General features: G+C 43.4%; 1 protein-coding gene across 1 annotated transcript in view; it reads right to left on the bottom strand.

Moving 5' to 3' along the window:
- The window catches only part of Pgant7 (N-acetylgalactosaminyltransferase 7), a 30,856-nt gene extending 14,830 nt beyond the window's left edge, over positions 1-16,026 (bottom strand). Inside the window, exons 1-2 of the mRNA XM_065228899.1 lie at positions 15,569-16,026; positions 14,508-15,156 (exon numbers count right to left, since the gene is read on the bottom strand). Coding sequence (XP_065084971.1) covers positions 14,508-15,156; positions 15,569-15,785 — 866 coding nt within the window. The 5' untranslated portion in view covers positions 15,786-16,026. The remainder of the gene's footprint in view (positions 1-14,507; positions 15,157-15,568) is intronic.
- Positions 16,027-23,599: the final 7,573 nt, after the last annotated feature.

The following is a 23,599-nucleotide window of genomic DNA, read 5'->3' as shown; positions in this document are numbered from 1 at the left end:
CCAGCGAGAAGGGATTCCTCGCATCATCGTACAGCAGCAACCACTCAAGGCTCCCATTCCCACCTTCGATGGGAAACCCGAGAACTGGCCACGTTTCAAGGCCATGTTTCTCGACGTCATGAGAACATCCACCGATTCCGACGCCATCAAACTTTACCACCTTGATAAAGCGTTGATTGGTAATGCCGCTGGAATCATCGACGTCTGCACCTTGAACGAGAATAATTATGCCGGAGCATGGGAGCTGCTGGAAGAACGTTTTGAAAACAAGCGGCTCATCGTAGACACACACATCCTGGGGCTGCTTAGCCTGAAGAAAATGAACCGAACAAGTGCCAAGGATCTTCGGGAATTAGTCGACGAAGTATCCCGACACATCGATGGATTGAAGCTCATGGAGGAAGTGATGAACGGTATGTCGGAGCGTTTCGTTGTCAACCTCTTGGCAACAGCTCTGGATGCCAAAACCCGGATGGAATGGGAATCAACCGTTCCCCACAAGCAAATTCCCACGTACAAGGACACGATGGAGTTCCTAAAGAAGCGCTGCGCAATCCTGGAGCGGTGCGAGGATGCGATCGTGAAGCCGCCCGTTACGAAGCCATCTGTACCAAGCAAGAATCAAGTGAAGAGCATCTCTACCAAAGCTTTTGCTGTCACCGGAAAGGAGTCCTGTGACGTGTGTGGAACTGGAGCCCACCCGAACTTCAAGTGCGAGATCTTCCGAGCGATGACCGTCGTGCAACGCCAAGCCAAGGTAAGAGAGATCAAAGCTTGTTTTAATTGTTTGAAAGTGGGTCATTTAAGTAATTCGTGTACATCGTCATATACGTGTTCTAAATGCAAGGGTAGACACCATACCCTTCTGCATAGTGATAAACCGGTTTTCCAGTCTACCTCGAAATCCAATGTCTCGAACGCTGAATCCCAGTCTGTTTCTGAGGTTTCACAGTCAATTTCGAAGTCTCAACCTTTTCCTGATGTTTCGCAGTCTGTCTTGAAATCGAATGTCCCAAATGTGCAATATCAATCTGTTCCCAAGGAATCCCAGTCCAATAGTGCAGTCTCGCGTTCACTGAAGCAACCCCCACGTCTGAGTCATAGTTTGTTGATGACCGCTAGGGTTCAGATTAAGGATTCGGATGGAAATCTGAAATACTGTCGAGCATTTTTGGATTGTGGTTCCCAGGCTCACCTTACTTCTCGTAGTCTGGTTAAGTTTTTGAATCTACCCCGTTTCTCCACTAACGTTGAGGTAGTCGGAGCAAATGGTCAGCGTTCAACGCTATCTGAGATGGTTAGAATAGAGATACGTTCTTGTAATTCTAACTATGCTGCGCAACTTGAGTGTCTTGTTGCTGACAAAGTTACTGGCCCTATGCCATCTGTTCCATTTGATATAAGGAAGTGGAACATCCCTCCAAATCTTCCACTTGCAGATCCTGAATTTCATATTCCTGGTGAAATTGACTTGCTGATTGGAGTTCAGTTGTTTTTCAAATTATTGCTGCCAGGTCAAGTCAAGATGGTTGATGAACTTCCAATCCTCCAAGAAACTCGGCTTGGATGGGTTGTTGCTGGTTCTATCGAAGAGTCTCATGTTGCACAACATTGTTACTCTGTGGGTTTGCAAAGTCTTGCTGATTCTATGGAAAGGTTTTGGTCGATTGAATCCGTGGATTCATGCAATCCTCTCACCAATGAAGAACAGTTGTGCGAAGAAAGTTTCTGCTCCACAACCCATCGCGACCAGAATGGTCGTTACATTGTTCAGTTGCCCCTGAAAGATTCTATTCATCGGGTAGAAGACAATCGTTCGATTGCTCTTCGTCGATTCTTCATGCTGGAACAACGGTTCCTGAAAAACCCTGAGCTGAAAAAACAATATGTAGAGTTCATCAATGAGTACAAATCCCTCGGTCACTGTATTCAGATTGATGAGTCTCAAGATCCTCCAAAGCTTTTGAAGTATTATGTCCCTCACCATGCGGTTTTGAAGCCTACGAGCTCTTCAACGAAGCTCAGAGTTGTGTTTGATGCTTCATCGAAGGGTAATGGACCTTCCCTGAATGATGCTTTGATGATCGGACCAGTGGTCCAAGATGATATCTTCTCGATCAACCTGCGTTTTCGTAAGCATCGGTTCGCCTTCTCTGCTGACGTTAGTAAAATGTACCGGCAAATAGCACTTGCCAGAATCCACACTTCTTTGCTTCGAATTTTCTGGAGATCCGAACTGTGTGCTGCATTGTTGCTAATCAGATTGGCCATGAAGGTTCTTCCGGCAATTAAGATGAACTTCCACTCAATCCATTATTGGTCGGATAGTCAGATCGTTCTTTCATGGTTAAAAAAGCCTCTATCTCAACTTGACGTTTTTGTTCGCAATCGAGTTGCAGAAATTGTTGATCATTCTGTTGATGCTAATTGGAATTACATCAAGTCGTCCGAAAACCCAGCTGATGTTGTCAGTCGTGGTCAACCCTCCCAACTCCTTGCCTCGAACGAACTTTGGTGGAACGGACCTCCGTTTCTGCGAAGTCATAGCTATCAGATTGATGAGCTTAATCCTCTTCCCGATGATAAACTACCGGAATTGAAATCAGTAACCGCGTCTACTGCCGTTCTTGTTCCTGAAACCCTCCCAGTTATGACTGCCTTTGGTTCATTTCGAAAGCTTCAGCGAGTGATTGGATATGTCAGGAGATTTGTTGTAAATGCAAGGTCTCCCAAATCGGAACGCATCACTTCGGAATACCTAACTGTGCGAGAGTTGAAAGAGTCATTGAATTTGATTGTTAAGTATATTCAAGGAGTCGCATTTTCTGACGAAATTCGTCGGCTTGAATCAGGTGAACCTTTGCGTCGACTCAGTAGTCTGAATGTTATTATGAATGATGGTGTGTTGAGAGTGGGTGGAAGACTGAAGCATTCATGTTTGCCATATGGTTCAAAGCACCAAGCCGTACTCCCTGACAAAAACCCAATTGTCGAATCGTTGCTAAGAGCAATGCACTGCAAAATGTTGCACATTGGTCCGTCTGGTCTCATTTCGTTGGTCCGCCAGAGATTCTGGCTTCTGAATGCTCGTTCTGTTGTCAGGAAAATCATCCGGTCTTGCGTTACATGTTTCCGATCCAATCCGAGGTTGCTTCAGCCATCTATGGGCGATCTACCTGAGGCTAGAGTCTATCCAGCTCCACCTTTCTCGAAATCTGGAGTTGATTTCGCAGGGCCAGTTTTCATTCGCCAAGGCAGTAGGAAACCTGTTCTAGTGAAGGCTTACATTTGTCTTTTTATTTGTATGACCACCAAGGCCATACACTTGGAATTGGTATCGAATTTGTCTGCTTCATCCTTTGTTGCAGCACTTCATCGTTTTGTTGCTCGACGAGGTCTCATCGAGGAACTGTTCTCGGACAACGGGACAAATTTTGTAGGAGTCAAATCTGATCTGCACGATTTGTTCCAGTTGTTCAAAAGTGATCAACTGCATGGACAGTTGAATGAGTTCTGTCAGGTTCGGGAGATAAAATGGACTTTTATTCCACCCAGGGCGCCCAATTTTGGGGGGTTGTGGGAAGCTGGAGTAAAGAGTACCAAAACACACCTTAAAAAAGTTCTTCGTGATGCTTCGCTGACGTTTGAGGAGTATTACACTGTGTTCACACAGATCGAGGCGATCCTTAACTCCCGACCACTGTTTCCGTCCTCTTCAGATCCCAATGAGCTTGAAGCTGTTACGCCCGGGCATTTCCTCATTGGTCGCCCATTGACTGCTATTCCGGAACCTTCACTTGAAGATGTAAACATTAATAGACTTACACGCTGGCAGCTTGTCCAGCGTATCCGTGACCATTTTTGGAAGCGATGGTCTCGCGAGTATTTGAATACCCTACAAACCCGTCAAAAATGGACAAAGGGTTCCAAGAATGTAACTCCAGGGATGGTAGTATTGTTGAAGGAAGATAACCTTCCACCTCAGGCGTGGAAACTGGCTCGAATTCTGAAGGTCTACCCCGGATCAGATTCAATTGTTAGGGTTGCAGATGTCCAAACCTCTCATGGTATTTTCCGCTGCCCAATCTCGAAGTTGGCCCCTTTACCCTTTGATTCAACCCAGCCCTCTGTTGTTCATCAAGTTCCTCTTTGCCCGGGGGGAGAATGTTCGCGATTGAAGCGAACGTAATGTGTTGTAGAAGTAGTAGTAGTAGTTGTTTTATGTAATCGCCCTAACCACTTACCCAATCCTTTAAAACTCTACTAACCCCGAGGCGACCGCGGGTAATCGGTTTCCGAAACTAACCCTAATGTGCTACATGTGTAATTTGTATCAAGACCCTGAAAACAAGCTTTGATCATTTCCTTACGCTGCCGCTGGCTTGGTACGAGCATGCAAGCAGCAGCACCGACCGAGCGACGAGCGACCGACCGACCACAAACCAACGAGCGTGCAGCGAGTGCTGATTGGTTATGAATGAAGGAGAAATGAATGAATGCAACATCAAAAAGAAGAAAGCCAAACATATTTAAAGCGACGCATTTTGCGCGTCGCGATCATACAGTCCACAAGCTTTGTAAAGCAAACACCGAAATATAGCGCCGTTGAAAGTTTTAATTCTCGTTTTTTCCTCCTTGGACAAGCCGAAGCCAAAACAGTCCTTTTCAGGGCTATGAGTTGAATTGGATTTCAGTCGAGCTTTTCGTTGTGTTCCTGTTGGCATTCCCACAGGGGGAATTGGCCAAATTAGCTGGAATCCTCGGAGCCGAGGATTGCCACACCATCTCCAGTGTCCGTGATCGGACAACTACCATTGGTCCTTTTCCCCAAGATTTTCAAAAAAATTTGAATTTCTGAACATGTCCCAACTAAAATTCATATCAAAAGTTTCTTTTTAGGGCAATCATAGTCATAGGGGTCTTCCAGCTTGCTTCAACAGGCAAGTACAAATGTGATCAAGACAATTCTTCGCCTGATATGCCTTCAAGTTACAGCACGTCTTGCATTTCCAATGTTGCTTATTTCAATCCTGAACATCACGGTCTGCAGTCCACCGATGACGGCTTCCTTTATAACACCGATTCTGAACATACTGCACCGAATCATAGCTGCCACGTTTCTGAAACTGTCAGCCCAGAACGCATTGCCTACCGCCCCATGGAAGCCAGCATCTCAACGCAGTCGTGTGTACTGATTCCTGCCATCGTAGTCGTTCTGGCACTGTGGTTGAGAACGGTGAAGGGGTCTTCCAACCTTCGATTTCAGGCAAGTATGCGTTTATTGAAACCAATTCCTCGCCTGATCAGCCTCCACGTTTCAGCGCAACGTCTTCTTCACCGACTGAACCTTGCCTTTCCGATTGCCAACCTATGTTATCCGATGGACTTGTGGTGTATTATCAAAATGTTCGTGGCTTGCGAACTAAAATTGACGACTTATTCTTGACTGCTGTTGAGTCCAACTACGATGCAATAGTTCTTACCGAGACCTGGCTAGATGATCGAATTCACTCAGCACAATTATTTGGCAGTAGGTTCTCAGTTTTTCGTAATGACCGTAACCGGATGAACAGTGCCAAATCACGCGGTGGTGGCGTCTTGATTGCGGTTTCCTAACGACTGAACTGTTGCCTCGATCCTGCTCCGGTTAGTACTTCTCTTGAGCAGTTATGGGTGAAGATTACGACGTCACACAACATGATAAGCATCGGCGTTATGTACCTTCCTCCTGACCGTAAATCTAATTTGAGCTGCGTTGAGAACCATATCAGTTCCATTGGTGCTGTATTGTCCCGATTACATCACAACGATCTAGCTCTGCTATTTGGCGACTATAACCAGTCTGGGCTTGTTTGGAATATTTCCGCGAATGATCATCCAACCATTGACATTCTTCGGTCGTACATGCCTGCTTCCTGCTGTGCTCTTTTGGATGGTTTTAGCCTGCATGGTTTAATGCAAATTAATTCTGTACCAAACAGAAACTCTCGGCTGCTTGATCTTGTGTTGGTGAACGAAGCCGCTGCACTAGAGTGCAGTGTTGCTGAGGCATCCCGAGCCTCTGATACATCTAGCGTTGGAAGCATTCATCAATCGATCAGTTCCTGTTCTCTATGAAAACATAGTTGATGTACAAAGCCTGGACTTTCGTAGAACTGACTACGTCGCATTGAATCACTCACTGGCCCAGGTAGATTAGCAGTCGCTTGACTTGTGTTCGTCCATTGATGAAGCCGTTAACTATTTCGACGAAATTGTTAGCCGATTAATAATGGATTGTGTGCCTCTGAGGAGACCTGCTCCAAAATTTGCATGGTCCAATGCTCGACTACAATACTTGAAGCGTGTGAGATCGAAGGCTCTTCGAAAATACAGCCAGTCCCGTAATCCATTCACCAAGCGATTATTTTCGTTAGCAAGTAATTGCTACCGAATGTACAACCGTTTTCTATACAAGAAGTACTCAAGACGTATGCAGACCAATCTCCGGCGTAATCCTAAGCGTTTGTGAAGACAAAAAGGAAAGAGGATGGGCTAACGGTTGAGATTCATCTAAGTGATAAAAAAGCCAACACTTCTTTAGAGAAATGTAACCTCCTGGCATTTCAAGAGTGTTTTCAACGATTCAACGGCATCGTTAAGCCAAGTTGCTGAAGGGATCAGAGATACTCCCAGTGACGCGTTCAGCTTTGATATTTTCACGGTCACATTGGACCTCGTCGACTCTGCTATCCAGAAGCTGAAATTCTCGAACGCTGTTGGGCCTGACGGCATTCCATCGTCCATACTCAAAAAATGCTCAACAGAGCTTTCCTCTCCGCTTTCAAAGCTGTTCAATACTTCGTTACAACAAGGTGTATTTCCCTCTCGTTGGAGATCTTCGTTCATGTTCCCGATTTTCAAGAAAGGAGACAAACAAAATGTGGAGAATCACCGAGGAATTACTTCACTTTGTGCCTGCTCGAAAGTATTCGAGATAATCATCAACGACGCTTTATTTACCAGCTGTAGAAACTACATTTCTCCTGATCAACATGGTTTTCACCCCAAACGTTCGGTCTCAACAAACTTCGCTCCTTTCATTTCCCTATGCCTACGGAATATGGAGGCAGGGGCACAGGTGGACGTCGTATACACGGATCTCAAGGCTGCTTTCGACCGGGTTGATCATGCCATTCTAATTGCCAAACTCGAGAAGCTTGGTGTTTCTCATGGACTCACTCGTTGGTTTGAATCGTATCTTACCAATCGAGAGCTTTGTGTAAAAATCGGGTCTGATCAATCGGAATATTTTTCAAACAACTCAGGCGTTCCTCAAGGCAGCAATTTGGGACCGCTGCTATTCTCCATATTCATTAACGAAATCGGTTTGATACTTCCAACTGGCTGCCGGTCACTCTATGTAGACGATGTCAAGATGTACGTGGTTGTGCGATGCTTCACTGACTGCCTGCGGTTGCAGCACCTGATCGATAGTTTCAAAGAGTGGTGCTCTAGGAATTTTCTCAAAAATGCATTTTTTCAAAAATGCAATATCATCACTTTCCGTCGCAAGCTAAAACCTATTGCATTCAATTATACGATCGATAACCAACCTCTGCAGCGTGTGGACAACGTTCGTGATCTAGGAATTACACTTGATTCTGCTTTGACATTTAAGCTACATTACACGGATATCATAGCCAAAGCTAACAGGCAACTCGGATTCATCTTTAAGATCTCTGATGAGTTTCGGGATCCTACCTGCCTGACAGCTCTATATTGTTCTCTAGTGCGATCGATCTTGGAATTTGGTGTAGTAGTATGGTGTCCGTATGAAACAGTTTGGATAGCGAGGATCGAGTCTGTTCAGAGGAAATTCGTTCGTTACGCTCTTCGCCACCTTCCTTGGTACGATCCTACGAACCTTCCACCATACGAAGATCGTTGCCAACTACTGGGTATTGAAACTCTTGAACGTAGGCGGAAGATTAACCAGGCAGTTTTTGCAGCAAAAGTGCTGATAAGCGAAATTGACTCTCCCGGGATTTTGGCTGAATTCGAAATCTATGCACCTGAACGAGTTCTGCGATCGAGAAGTTTCCTGCATCTCGGACCCCGTGCAGCTAATTACGGATTACATGATCCAATACGGTTCATGTCTGCCCGTTTCAATGAATTCTATGTTTTTTTTTTCGATTTCAACTGCACAGTGGAAACATTTTGTCAACGGATTCAACGTAGTCTGCTGGATAGGTGACGATACGGACAAATGCAACTGCTTTCAATCAGCAAATTGTTGCAAGACGGTGAGTAGCTGTCCATTAATGTACATCTGATGAATTTTGCTACCTGTTTCCTTTTTTGTTCCCGATCAACTCTGCGATGACGGCCTCGACTGAATCAAGGATAACTCCATGCCATAGGACGAGGTTATTATTATTTTTTTTATGATGAAGACCATAGTATTATTATTATTATTCGGTGTTTATTTTTATAATTGATGTGTTTTTCTGTCCTTTTTATATTGTTCCTTGTATTTTGAAAAGATATGGGGTTTTTACGCCTATTTGCGCAAATATTTGCCAAATAGGCTTTTCCCCATCAATCTTCATTTATACAACAAAAGTCCGAAGAATAATAAATAAATAAATAAATAAATAAATACTAAAGAGTATAAACAGAGAGAACCCCGCTCAAATTCCAGTGTGTCCACCAGTGTCAATTTTTACATTAAAACCAGTATTTCCCATTTGTTTCATATAAACAAAAACAAATCACCGTATCTTTTGCTAGCAACGTCGGCGGCATCGGCTGCGTCTAGAATTAAAACTCACTTTGACAACGTTAATCGACTGGTGATTTTCATAGTAGTCTGGAAGCAGATCACAGAATCTGCTGTTAGACTCGGACAATTGCAAGTGTTGCTGTTTAACTAGCTCCTCAATACGAGCTTCGTACATCTTGACATGCCGCTGCTTCTCGGCATCAATGTCATCGTCGCTTCCGCAAGCACGATCCTATGTGTGTACGTACGAATTTTTGCAATGGATCGACGAGGTCGTAATGTCATCGAAATTTCCCGAATCGGCAAACGAGCTCTGCATCTCCGAGGTGGACATCTTGACCATGAACTGCACCTGGTGGATGCCATGATTTTACCGATGATGCCGAGGACTGGCTTTGCTACACTCGTCCGTTTGAGCAACAATCGGTTAAATGCCCTGAGAGCTGGGCGTGTTTGCATCTTTGGTGGTGTTCTCTCGCACCGTTACGGCGTCACTGGAGTTAGAACGTTCTTCCGGGGAACTGAGCGATGCCTTGAAGAGCCGCAGCTCAACAACCTCTTTGGTATGTCTTAAAATGTCAGTATCACGCTGCTCCAGGTCTGTGCGAGCCTGTTTAAGCAGCTCCTTCAGTCGTTTGATCTGGTGCTGAGCCCGCTGAATCGGGGTAAGGTAGTCCTCACCCGTCTGTCCGGCATGGCTCGAGCAATGTACTACGTATTTCATCTTACGGCCACTGAACGTGGTGCCTTTGACGGCTACGTACGGATGGTCGCGTTCTATTTCTGTGGCCTTACCACTGCGATGAGACGATTTTTGCAAATCCGTCTCGGTCACGTTCTCTCATATGGCTTTGCCACGGCGAGGAGACGATTTTAGCAACACCGTCCTCACTAGCATTCAGAACGGCCGTCCCGGTCGCGTTCTTATCCTGTGGTAGTGCCACCATGATTTTTTTTTTTATTTTTAAATCCGTCCTTACTCGTTTTCTCAGAACGGCCGTCCCGGTCGCGTTCAAATTTCCAATTTTCCTTGCAAGGGTGATTTGCCGTTTATAACCTATCGGGGGTCTCCAAGACTCCAGGTTCGTCTCCTGGCAGGATCGCCAGAAATGTGAAAATCCGCCGATATTAATTATGGGTAAATCACCCGAAATTCGTGATTGTAGACCCCAAATTTACTTAAAACGTAGAGCGACCCATCTTTATGCACACCTTTCTGGATGTTTTGACATCGATTTCTCTGTTGATGGCATCTTCTCTGGAGCTATCTATCTGTCTAGCTAGTTTTCTTTTTATTGTTCACTCTTACTCAAAGGGTTCCGCTTGACTCTACGATTCTCCAGGTTAATCATCCAATCCGAGCTAAAATATCCCGTAGTGACCCTAACAAAAAATTTAGACGGATGTTTGGATGGATTAATTTGGATTGGATAATCTTAATGTCACACATCCTGAACATACAATATATACAATATATATATATCAGGCTAATGCACTGTAGATGAATTACATTGAACTTGTTAATATTTGTATCAATATAATAAAATATTAAGAAAAAGATCACTCTGACAGTTGATGTTGATGATGAGTTACTCAAATTTACTCGCTGCAAAAATATGAACTCTGAAACAGCCTAGGTAAGGAATAGACTATTGGGGATAAATAACTTAAGACATCGAGTTGGTAGTTGAACTACTAATGAAGAAAATCTTTATTTCAGGTCAGTATAATGTAGTGGTTACTAAGGAAAATACATAGCAACGGAATGATGTTGCATTTCCATTGCTTGCTGCGACTCTTCAGCACTCCTCCTCAACATCATTTGGTAGAATCACAATCTCATAATTGCGCAGCTTCACTGCCCCCTTAGGCTTAGTGAGAATATCTGCTTCCATCTGCTCTGTAGAACAGTATCGAATGAACACGATATTATCTGCTGCCAAATCCTTGGCGAAACAGTACTTAGTGTCGATACGTCTCGACTTTCGTGAGGTTCCGTCCGTCGCGGCAAGAGCGAAGCAGCTTTGGTTGTCTTCATTCACCACAATAGGCAACACCAGATGCTCGCCCAAGTCGTCGCCCAATCGATGCAGCCACTGTAGTTCTTTCAAGCATTCTGCAAGTGCGATGTACTTCGCTTCATTACTGGAAAGGAACACACATGTCTGCTTGCTGCTTCCCCAGCCATCGAGTCCTCCTCCGAACTTCAAAATATATCCAGTGTTGGACTTCCTGTTGTTGACTTCCCCAGGCCAGCCAGCGTCCATGAAACACTCCACTTGAAGGTTGCTACCACCAACCAGATGTACCTCGTGGTCTGTCGTACCTTTCAGGTACGGAAGCACCCGCTTCGCTTCGTTCCAATCCGCTATTGTTGGTTTGGTGACCCACCACCCGAGAATGGCAGTCGAGATAGCAACGTCCGGGCGCGTATTGACAGCGATGTACAACAACATACTTTGGTATTATTGTCCATCTGCCAATGAGTCACTGTCCTCTTCCTTTTGTTGTACGAAACCGCTGGTCATCGGAACGCGAGAGACTTAGCAATTCTCCATGTTGAACTGCGATAACATCTTCAGCACATACGATATCTGACTCAAAACGTTCATGTCGGCCCTCCTGTCGAACGTGGATTCAACAACGCAAACTTGAAGTGCTAACTCAAAGCTCCGACCAATCGCCGATACTCCTGCTCCGTTATACACACAACGATATCGTCATCGTAAATCAATATGTACGTGAAAACACCGTCCACAATTTGCAAATAGAGACACGGATCAGCCGATGATCGATGAAATCCCATATCTTTCAACGTCATATCAATCCACTGGTTCCATATCGCGCAGCTTGCTTGAGCCCGTATATAACTCCTAACTCCTAATGCACGCCATACAGGTACGGATTTTGGACGTACAATCGAATGGTATGATCAGATTTTTTTCTCCAGTGTTGCCAACTTTGTGATTTTCGCAATTTGAAAACTTAAAAATGTAAATATGCTTACACTTTTCAGCGGAGTTTTTTACATAAGAATCACTTATCGATAAAGATAACATGTTTTAACTTTTTTCATTAACTCTGAAATGCTTCGATTTAGAAAGTTGGTCTCTTTATGAACGACGAAATCTGTAGCTTTACTAAAAAACCTGAATCTTCCAACTTTCAGTCAAGCCGAATGCAAAAATATGATTTTGTTGTCCAGTGTTGTTTTCCGTGCTGAGCACCAATGCTACCGACGCCAGGGAGGCAGCTCCCACATCTGGACCCTACCTATCGACCCATCAACTCATGAACCGGGGACCAACGGCTTTACTTCCCTCCCGAAGGAAGGCGTCATCGGAGATGTTATGTCTCGACTGGGATTGCACCCAGGCCTGCTCTGGTGTGAGGTAATCACGCTTACCACTACACCACCGGCGCCGCTGGGAGAGCATCCTCGATCATGATAACGTTGTCTTGGCTTATGTAATTGACAGCCACGTTCCGAAAAGAGTTCACCGTAAAATTTCTCATCCTCCCTGGCTGACGAGTGAACTGCGTAGGTTGAAGTCGACCAAGAGAGCCACATTAAGAAAATTCACTAATAGCGAATTTGTTTATTTTTCAGTTCCAACCTGGATCGGGTATCAAGATCGGGTCTGCTTGTTTTCTGACAAACGACGTTTGTTTTTCAAACCTACCCCAGGTTGAGGATCGCACTGACAAAAAGTTCGGTTTCGCACTGGTTCCAACCTGGATAATAAACAATATTCGATGCTATTCGCGATATCAACCAGGGATTCAGAGGAAACGGAATTACGCAAATGAACAGCGCAAGGAATCCGGCCTACCTTCTTCAATAGTCTTGGATGGAGCATTTGCTTCCACTCCTCAGCAGAACTGCCACTTTTCACCAGTGTTTTCTCGAATGAGAGATTAACCGACGAACACGTTACCCTAGAAGCTAGTAATGTTCCACTCTACGGTCGAACACTGGGTGCAATGGATGTCAACGTCGAGATGATTTCCACTGCCGCATCACAACTCAAGTCATCCTTCAATCCAGGACCCAATGGCGTTCCGTCCGTATTCGAGTGGTGCATTTCCATCTTGTTGGAAATTCGCACATATGTTTCCTGTCCACAAAAAGGGCAGCAAACGGGATGTGGACAATTATCGTGGAATTACGTCGTTGAGTGCAGTTTCGAAGCTATTCGAGCTAGTCATCATGGAGCCTCTGCTCTTTCACTGTAAGCAGTATCTAAGTGGTGATCAACACGGCGTCACTTCCGGTCGTTCTACTTTCACAAATCTGCTGTGTTTGACATCGTATCATCGGAAAGCATGGCAGAGAGGACTCAAACAGACGTCATATATACAGACTTGTCAGCTGGCTTCGATAAGCTAAACCATGCCATCGCGATTGCCATGTTGCATAGACTTGGCTCAACGGAAACCTCCTGCGATGGTTCATATCTAGCTACGTCAAGAATACCTCAAGGAAGTCACCTGGGACCTTTGATTTTCTTACTCTACTTCAATGACGTGAACTTTGTCATCGAAGGCCCACGACTATCGTATGTAGATGATCTTAGAATCTACCTACGAATCCGCTCCATTAATGACTGTCACTTCCTTCAACGTCAGTTCGAAGCCTTTGCCAGCTGGTGTAAGTCGAGCAGAATGGTGTTTAACCCCACTAAGTGTTCAAAGATCACTTTTACTCGGAAGAAAGAACCAATCACATTTCTGAATACTGTTCTGTGGTCTGAAGTCTAAACTACAACAATGGAGGAAGCTGTCTTGGAGAGACCTATTTCATCTACCCAGCTATGAAAGCCTTTGCCAGCTGATTGATCTGGAGGCTTTTCGAACTAGAAGAGATACATCTAGAGCCCTGTTCATCGCGGACACTTTACAAGGTAGAATTTACTGCAGTGCAATCTTGGAGCTAGTCAACAGTTAAGTCCAACCTCGTGCGCTACGTAACAATGTTATGCTGAGATTGCCACTTCAGCGAACAAACTATGGCATGAACGATGCAAGAGGTGGGCTGCAACGAGTGTTCAATCGAGTCTCGAGCATCTTCGATTTCCATCTACCTCGACAGCTGCTACGAAGATACTACTCAGCGTTTTTTTCTGGCAGTTAAATCAAAGTCAAAAATCAGTTAAAGTTACTTAAATCATCATTGGGACTATACTCAGCCTCTGTTGATACAGACAAATAAATAAATGGTATTCTGAGGACAATTGCAAAGGAATAGACTCAGCAGGGGTCATGTTGGGTGTTTTGATTCAAACTGAGAAAATTTTCAAAGGAAATTGAATTCTCAGGAAATATTACATTAGGAGAATTTAAGAGGATTTCAAGATACGAGAAAATTTATAAGGATATTGTTATTGTGAGTTCTGATAGTTCTGAGCAGAATCCAAGATACATAATTATGAAAAAATAGAGTTTTAATAGGTTAATAACTATTTGAAAAAGTATCACATTGGTTGATAAAGTTGAAATTGTATGGGCCCAATATTGGAGGCACTTAGGCCGACATTAGGGCAATTGACCCTACAACTTATAATTTGAGTGGTTCATTGATTATTCCCGGTTATTTCGGTCCAATCGTAGCAACAATTTTACTAATGCTCGATTGTCCTTTGATCATTCATACCCACACAATGTTAGTTATTTGATAAAAGCCCAAACAAAAAAAAAACGAAAATATCTATATAATATTTGCAAATATTCCATCACCTACCTGTAATGGTGTCCATCCGCGTAGACCGGTCGATACTCGAACGTTTTGTGGTCGATCCCGTCAATTACCGGAACCGTCATTACCGTCCTATCCCTGTAGATGGGCGCCAGCAGCGGAGGCAACCAGTTCGTATTCACTTCACAGTGAGCATCCAAGTAGACAATCACATCCCCGGTCGCTTCCTTCGCCCCACGGGACCTAGTTCGAATCAATCCCTCGCGCTCCGGATTGCGTATCAACTTCACCTTGCCATCGAACCGCTCGATGTAGTTCTCCAACTTTTTCTTCAAATCCTCCTTATCGGAGTAATCGTCCACCAGAAGGATCTCATGCAGCACGTGCTTCGGTGACCGGTTCAGCACCGATTGTACTGTCCGCATCAGCACCGAGAAGCCTTCGTTGTGGAACACAATAATCACACTGGTAGTGGGAAGATCATGCGGGTAGTCCCAGTGCTTACACTCCTCCAACCGGGTGTCCCGAATGGTTCGATCCAGTGAAATCGTGTCCGACACGACAATGTTCATGCCGTACTCCATTTCCGCATCGGAGGCACGATTCTGCTGATCCTCCGGCAGGATGTAGGCTTTTCCGCCTTCACCCGGGCCATCGCGACGGTCCACTTCCTTTGGCTCAAAGTTGCCGAGCCCTGGAATTTAGAAATGGCAAATGTTAAAACAATTCGTTCCAGATTAGCTTTCCTTATTAAATCCTAAACGCCTAGATAAACCAATATAAACCGAAGCACGCAAAAACGCCGCTTTCAAGTGAACAAACAACCCATTTGCCTCGCTCTTATTCACACCGGGCGTCTACCAACTGCGTGTGCAAGTTCCCCATTCAAAACCAGAAAGTTACCCAATCGTTTGGCAGAAGAAAAGAGTGTAATAAACTAGCTCCATTATGACACAGATAGCGGGCGACTCGTCTTCTTTGGAGGCTTCTGACGATTTGCACACAATCAAAAAAAAAATTGCCCACACTGAAACATGGAGCCCGCACGGAAGACTAAGCAACGCCATTAAAACCAGATTGCCTCTTCGCCCTACAACCCCACCTACCTTCAATCAGCACCGGGAACACGTTCCGGTGATCCTGTTGAACCCGGTGGTCACCGTTTCCGGACAGCCGGGCAGCGAAACTTGAATTGTACGCATCTTTCACCGTTCGATGATCCACTCCGGACCAGGTTGCGATCATGTACAGAATGAATACCAATATCACAACGGTGATGCCGATTCGGGCGATTCGACCCCGGCGGATGTTGGTGACTCGCATTCCGCTACAGCCGTCAAATCACACACGCAGGGGAGCACCACTTTTCCTGTGACCTTTTTGTATCTTCGAAACAAAACAGATTCTTTTCACCACTTCTGCGAGATAAGCTGCAACTTTGCCAACGATACCGATGGATACCTCCTATTTGTCTACGTGTACGTCTTTTTTCTCTGGCTGGATGGAGCCGGATAAAAGGAATCGAGGGGAGATTGTTTTTGGGGTCTTCTTTTCACTACTTCGCTGCTGATGCCATATCTGTCAAAAGCTCCTTTCCGTTGGTAGTGGTGTGCTACAAGAAGCACCAGCAATAGCAAGCTTCCTCGCTCGCTCTCACACAATGTACATATGCGATGCCCGCAATTCCGATAAACGAACTACTGTCACCGTACGCATTCGATTCGACCGTCCTGTTTGTTTGTGTGAAGATGAATGAAAACGGGTGAATGACAGCCTGATTGAATGAATGTGTATTTTCTAAGAACCAGAACCGCAACAGGATCGGAGTAGTAACAGTTCGTGGGAGTGGCTTTGCAACAGGCGTGATAACCTTTCGAGCAGTTTTAAATATTGTAGGGATTTGAAATTTTATAAGATTCCTTATTATTCATACCGTTTCGGTCTTATGGACACTGGATAATGTTGAGGACTGATTAATGTTGGGATCATTTTGTCTCGTCCGTATTCAACGTCGGTCTCTGGTCCGCAATCTAGTGCCAATAATCGACGCACATCGATTGCCATCCATTGACGGCAATCGAATGTGCAGGAAGGCAGCTTCCACACCAACGGCTTTACTTCCCTTCCGAAGGAAAACGTGACCAGAGATGTTATGCCTCAGAAAAATCTCATCGACCTCGGCAGGGATTGAACCTAGACCCATTGGGGTGAGAAAGCAGTCACGCTACACAATCGGCGCCGGCTCAATACTACATAAAACAGCAACCTAAAACTTGCCACTTTATTTAAGATTTGATAGATTTACAATCATCCTCAAACTATACCGAGAAATTAAATTTTATGAGACTAGCCAGATACGCCGTACTGTTTAATCAGTTATCAAAGAGTAATAAAAAAATATTTCCTTGATTTTTAAAGAAATTCACTGTTTTTCCAGGCCCAAAATAGAATTCCTTGATATTTATATATTAGAAAAAAGTACCCAAAGGTAAGTTCCTTTCACTCACCTCGGCACTATAGGGTAACCAACTTGAATTGGACCCCTACATATTTTGGACCCTTTTCATATATTTTCCTCGCTTACTGTCTAGTTTCTTCAAATTCATCTGGGTTGATGTTGTAATTACATTCTTTCAATTACTTGCTATGTCTCAAGATCATTAGTTCACCTCAAATTGCTTACAATTGCTCAATTTATGCAGTTTTAGAAAATGTTATCGAAAAAGTTTCATGTTTCGACGTTTGTCAAGAGGAATCGGCGTTAGTGAACTTGTTTTAAATTTGGTCTAAAATATACAATTCAATGATTTTTTTTTTATCAAATCAGTTTATCTGACTTTGGAAGATGTATTTCACGTGTTTATAAAGATTTCACCTTAAGATTTTACTTAAGAAGTATTAAATAAAAAGTGTCCAAATAAGATCGTAAAAAAATGTTACCAACTTATTTTGGACACTTATCAAATGAGAATCATCCAAAGAGCGACAAAAAAAAATCCGGTTGGTCGATCGTGCTATTATCTCAGATTTCTGATTAAATTGGTAAGTAAATCAATTAAAATTATATGAATTCATTGTTTTTAAATATATTTCTTGTTTATCAGGCGATTCAAAATGGGAAAAACGGCAAAACACGTAGAGTGGTCCACTCTGAGTTTTCCTAGTTTTCCTAGTTCCTAGTTTTCCACAAAAGTTTTCCTATCTCCCAAACGCATTTAACTAAGGGGCTGTTCATAAACTAAAGGGTGTCCACGATGAAATTGCCACACTATGAAATTGCTCTAACTTTTTAACCGTTGGGTAGAATTTAATGAAAATTTGGGTGGATTTAGTTTATAGTGCATTATTTACATCCTGCAAGTTTTAAAGTCCTGTGATCAAAACTCGCGGAAATGGAGTCGAAAGAACAGCTCGTGCGTGATAAAATCTTGCGCATTCATCACGAGAACAAGGATCTCTCGCATCGTTCCACCGCTAAAACGTTGGGAATCACGAATTCCACGGTGTCGCGAGTGATTAAGCGGTTCGAGGAACGGTTGACCACCAATCGGAAGCCCAGAAGTGAAGGAAAAAGTATTCCGTACAACACCAAAAATCACAACCGCGTAGTTGGGGCGGCCTTCAACCGAAATCCGAACGCCTCCGTTAGGGATGTGGCTAAGAAGCTGCACCTAAGCCGAAGTTTTGTCCAGAAGGCCAAAACTAAGGCTGGGCTTCGAACGTTCAAGGTACAAAAGGCCCCTAATCGCGACGAGAAGCAGAACAAGTCCGCCAAAACCCGTGCCAGGAAGTTGTACCTCAACATGCTGACGAAAGTTGAATGCTGCATCATGGACGACGAAACATATGTGAAGGCCGACTTCAAACAGATCCCCGGCAACCTGTTTTTCACGGCCAAGGATAAGTTCAGCGTTCCGGAGCATGTCCGCACTCAGAAGATGTCCAAATTTGCGAAGAAATTCCTGGTTTGGCAAGCCATCTGCACGTGCGGGAAGCGGAGTGCACCTTTCGTGACCCAGGACACGATGAACGGACAAGTGTACATAAAAGAGTGCCTCCAGAAGCGGCTGCTTCCTCTCCTGAAGGCCCACAACGTCCCAACAATCTTCTGGCCGGATTTGGCCTCATGCCACTACTCCAAGGACGTGCTGAAGTGGTATGCGGACAATAAGGTCAATTTCGTGCCGAAAATGTTCAACCCTCCGGAGCTCCGCCCCATCGAGAAGTACTGGGCGATTATGAAGCAGCACCTTCTTAAACGACCTAAGGTAGTGAAGACAGTCGAGGAACTGAAGAAAGTATGGGTTTACATGCAAAAAACGGTTGATTCACAGGTTGTGCAGAATCTTATGGCCGGGGTTAAGGCCAAGGTGCGGGCATTTGCGTATGGACTGTAAATAAAATACGAGTAAAATGGCAAAATGAAGTTTAATAGTTATTTCTCAATCCCTGAAAATTTGATGGCAATCGGATGAAAACTCGAATTTTGCGAATCAATTTTGTGTGTGGCAATTTCATCGTGGACACCCTTTAATAGAGAAAAAGTAAATGGAAACCGCGAAAACTGTGACCATACTACGTGGGATTTGACTTAATTGATTACAACATGGAATATATCGAGATCTTGACCAGATAGAAAGTTACTGTCTTTGCCAAAGTAGTTCTAGAGATCATAACCTTTTTGCTGGTGGACAGTAGTTCAAAATTTACTCACTACATAGCGCTAGTATACATGTGAAGTTCTCGCATGTGATATATCTCGAAATCCTGACCAGATAGAAAGTTACTGTCTTCGAAAAAGTTATTCAGGAGTTCAAAGCCTATAGCTCAGAGTTTTTTCACTACATGGTGCTAGTATATACGTGAAATTCTCATATAAAATATCTCGAAATCCTGATCATATAAAAAGTTACTGTCTCCGGCAAAGTTGTTCAGGAAGTCAAGGCCTTTTTGCTGGTGGACTTAAGTTCAGAGTTTTATCACTTTGCAACGCTAGTATACATGAGGAATTCTCGCATATAAAATATCTCTAGATCCTGACCAGACAGAAAGTTACTGTCTTCGGCAAAGTTGTTCAGGATGTTAGGATCTTTTCGTTGGTGTACAGTAATTCAGAATTTTCCCTTTACGTGGCACTAGTATGCGGGTCATTTAGAGATATTTTATATGCAAGGATTTCACGTGTCTTTCAACGTCACCTAGTGAGAAAATTATGTACTTTCCACCAACGATAGGGTTTGATCTCCTGGACAACTTTGCCGATTACAGTACATTTTTAGCAGGTCTTGAGATATATCATATGTTAGAATTGCACGTATATACTAGTACCATGAAGTGAAATATTCTGAACTACCGTCCACTAGCCAAAAGGCCTTGATCCCCTGAACAACTTTGCCCAAGACAGTAACATTCTATCTTGTCATGCTCTCTAGATATTTTATATGAGAGAATTTAACGTGTATACTAAAACTACATAGTGAGAAAATTCTGAACTATTCTACACCAAGCAATAGGCTTTGACCTCCTGAACAGCTTTTTCAAAGACAGTAACTTTCTATTTGGTCAGGATCTCGAGATATATCATATGCGAGAAGTGTATATGTATACAAACGCCACGTGGTGAGAAAATTCTGAACTACTGTCTACCAGTCGAAAAGTCTTGACCCCCTGAACAAGTTTGCCCAATACAGTAACTTTCTAGCTGGTCAAGAACTCGAGCTATTGTATATGCGAGAATTACACGTATATACTAGCGCCTCGTAGTGTGAAATTTCTGAACTACACTCATTTACTTTCTATCTGGTCAGGATCTAGAGATATTTTATACACGAGAATTTCACATGTATACCAGCACCACGAAGTGAGATAATTCTGAACTATTGTACACTAAGAAATAGGCTTTGACCTCCTGAACAACTTTGCCGAAGACAGTAACTTTCTATCTGGTCAGGATCTCGAGATATTCCATGTTGTAACCAATTAAGTCAATCCCACGTAGTATGGACACCGTTTAGGCGGTTTCCATTTAAATTTTCTCTATTATCCGCATTTTGGGGGTTAATTGTAATCAAAGTTTAGCTTTTTTAGTTCAAAACAAGTTTTTTGAGGAATACAAGTTGGTTTCAGATCGATTGGCAGCAACAAAATGGCAATGGAAAACTCATATGTGTTGTACAAAGTACAACAGCGCGAGTAACGAGGGGTTAACTTTTATGCATACCGTAAAACGGGGTGTAATTGATCGCTGTAATTTCTCGTGATATTTTTTCATGTGTAACATGTTTTTCGTTACTAAGCGTACGAATGTATATTTGTATACATTGTAAAAATATTATGCATAAGTACATATACTCAGTACTCAGGGTATACTCAGCGATCAAATTCACCCCGCTGATCAGTTTCACCCCGTTTTACGGCACCTTCTTTGAAAATTTTCCCACCTAGACGGATCTAACAAATGCGAGATAGGAAGAAGTGACCGTCGTAATTAATTTTAGGCTCATAGGTTGAAAGAACTTCAGCATGTCCAAACTATATTCGTTCCCATTCAGTGTGTCCAAAATATATTATGGACACTGTCCAAAATCAAGTGGAAGGGTCCAAAATATGTGAATATCATGATGTGAAAAGAATTATTTTTCGAGTATATATCAATAAATAAAACATCTAGTGACATTTTACATCCAAGATGAGTAGCTTTGGAACACAACCGCATGTAAATTGCATAATAATAATAAACAAATAATGTTATTTTGACATAAACGTGATCTCACTTCCTCTAGGGGTCCAAAATCAGTTGGTTACCCTAGTGCAGGATCCCAAAAGTAGGTAAAGCGGTTCAAAGTAGTTTCCATTTACTTGTGTGCAATTGTAACCTGCAATAGCCGTTTTCCAAGCAAACCGAATCTGCCGTGCTTTGGAAAATCATCTTCTCGAGAGCAGGATTGCAATTGCTCATTACAGCTAAAATGCTATTTTTCATTATTATGAAACAATGGGATACCATGATGATAATTTTTACTTGTAAGATGCAAGAAGAGGTGGTAAAGATTGTATATGACATATAAAATTTGTCAATTTTGCTTTCAGAAGGTCACAACTAGCGATTAGCTATAACGATGAGCAACGCGATGAGCGAGCAATCAGCGATCATAAAATCACTAGTTGTAACCTTCTAAAAGCAAAATTGACAAGTTTTATAAGTCATATATTATACATTCTTTACCACCTCTTCTTGCATCTTACAAATACAAATTATCATTTTAGTATCCCATCGTTTCATAATAACGAAAAATAGCATTTTAGCTGTAATGAGCAATTGCAAGCATGCTCGAGAGTGGGTGTCAGGATTGCCACGCAGATCGAGCCGAAACGCGGATTAGACAGCGGTTAGTCCAGGAAAATGATTATAATCAAATACCAAAATTAACACGGGGATTTCGATACAGCTTCGCTTCACACAATCGGCACACACCAGTGCACGGTTCTTGGAGGGAATCGGTCGAAATCGGTCGTCGACAACCGGCGAGAGAGCGCGGAAGATTTATGCGGTGCTGCAACTAACAAGGTGTCAAACAATTACACAGATTGGGAATCGAGCACCCTGACATTATCCCATCAATTCGGAGCGGCGCAGACGAAGGCGGTTCGATCCACAGGGCGCGTTTCGGCTTTGCAGCCTTTTTTCGAGGGCGGTCTACGAAGCTGCACGTAAGACGGTCAGGAACACCGTTGCCAAGAGGCCAACCAGAAAGCGAGGTTCTTAGCCACCACCAAGAGAAGGTCACTTCGAAGACGAAACGAAGTCGTGGCGCTTCGCGAGACTGACGCAGCATACGCAATCTGTTGGACCGATAGTTTCGAGTGACACTCGACGAAGCAGGTCGGCGGACACGACGGACGCGAAGTACCCAAGGGTGCTGCAGAGTGGTCTTCGACCAACGGAGGAGGAGAAAGCATCGATGTGTAGTGTCGTGCGGCGTCGGTTCGGCGTCTGATTGCAGCGGTTCGTCGAAAAGCGAGCGACGGTAAGGGTGCACCTGGCCGGTAACAGTGAGAAGAGTAGAGCGCTACTTCGTCGTAACTGTCCATTTCCGTTCTATCGATCAGAAAAGATCGATTATATCAATGATTTCACCGTGCACAAACCAATAATAGGTTTGTTCCGATGCGTTAGTTCATTAGCTACAACATAAATCCTGTTAGAGCGCATTGTATGAATATTTACGCTCATTGTTCTCAAAACAAAAGAAGCGCTCCTAGCGAATCCACCTTTTTTACGTTTATCCGTAAGACGAAGAAAATCTAATGGCGTTTCAATGCGTTTGGACGGAATTGAAACTCGTAGAACTAATTTAGAATCAAGAAGCAGTATTAGATTTTAAACAATATCTCAACAATTTGTGAGTCAAATCCAACGGTACGTATGGAAAGGTGAATAAATTTAGAAATAATTTTTGACAGAAATATTCAATTTTTTGTTTAAACTCGTTCAGAAAAGAGAGGTAAAGTGCGGGTTGTGCTTAGTAGGACGGAAATTAGATCGAAAACCCTACTCACATGAAGAGAAAATATGATTGGAAAGATAATAAGAGGCACCAAGATGCCGTGAGAGCAGGATAGTAGGGTAGTAGAAAAGTAGGAGGAAAAACAAGTCCAATGTAAGGGACCAATGGAGGGGTTCAAAATATAAGTATAAAAATGCATTTGGAGTTCGTTTTTGGGTTTGTTGGAACCTTTGCCCTTTAGTGTTTGTGCTTTTGTCCGCTGGAATATAATAAACTGGATTATTTTTTTTCAAATTAACCTTTGGTTCATAATGGGTTCTTGGGGAGCCAACAAAACGAAACAGTTGCTGTTGTAGCTTAAGAACATTTAGCCACTTGCCCCAACACTTTTCACTTACCCCACCGTACTTAATCTAATTCAGCATGATTTTATCGTTTAAATATAATATAATAGCACTCATTTTAACTAGTTTTGATTTCCTATACGTTAGTCGGGCTAGCTGTGTCCTGCCATCAAAATCGTTCTATTACCTGCCATCAGCGTCGTTCTGGACCTGCGGTCGAGTTCGGTGGTGGGGTCTCCTACCCATCGTCTTCAGGCAAGTATGTATACATTAGTTACAGTAATTT

This window comes from Ochlerotatus camptorhynchus, unplaced genomic scaffold, assembly GCF_037179485.1.
Source record: "Ochlerotatus camptorhynchus isolate MF236.1 unplaced genomic scaffold, CSIRO-AGI_Acam_v1.1 ptg000304l, whole genome shotgun sequence".
In the NCBI taxonomy this organism is placed as follows: Eukaryota; Metazoa; Arthropoda; class Insecta; order Diptera; family Culicidae; genus Ochlerotatus; species Ochlerotatus camptorhynchus.
The sequence above is the reverse complement of the archived record's forward strand: the minus strand, read 5'-3'. Positions and strand labels throughout refer to the sequence as shown.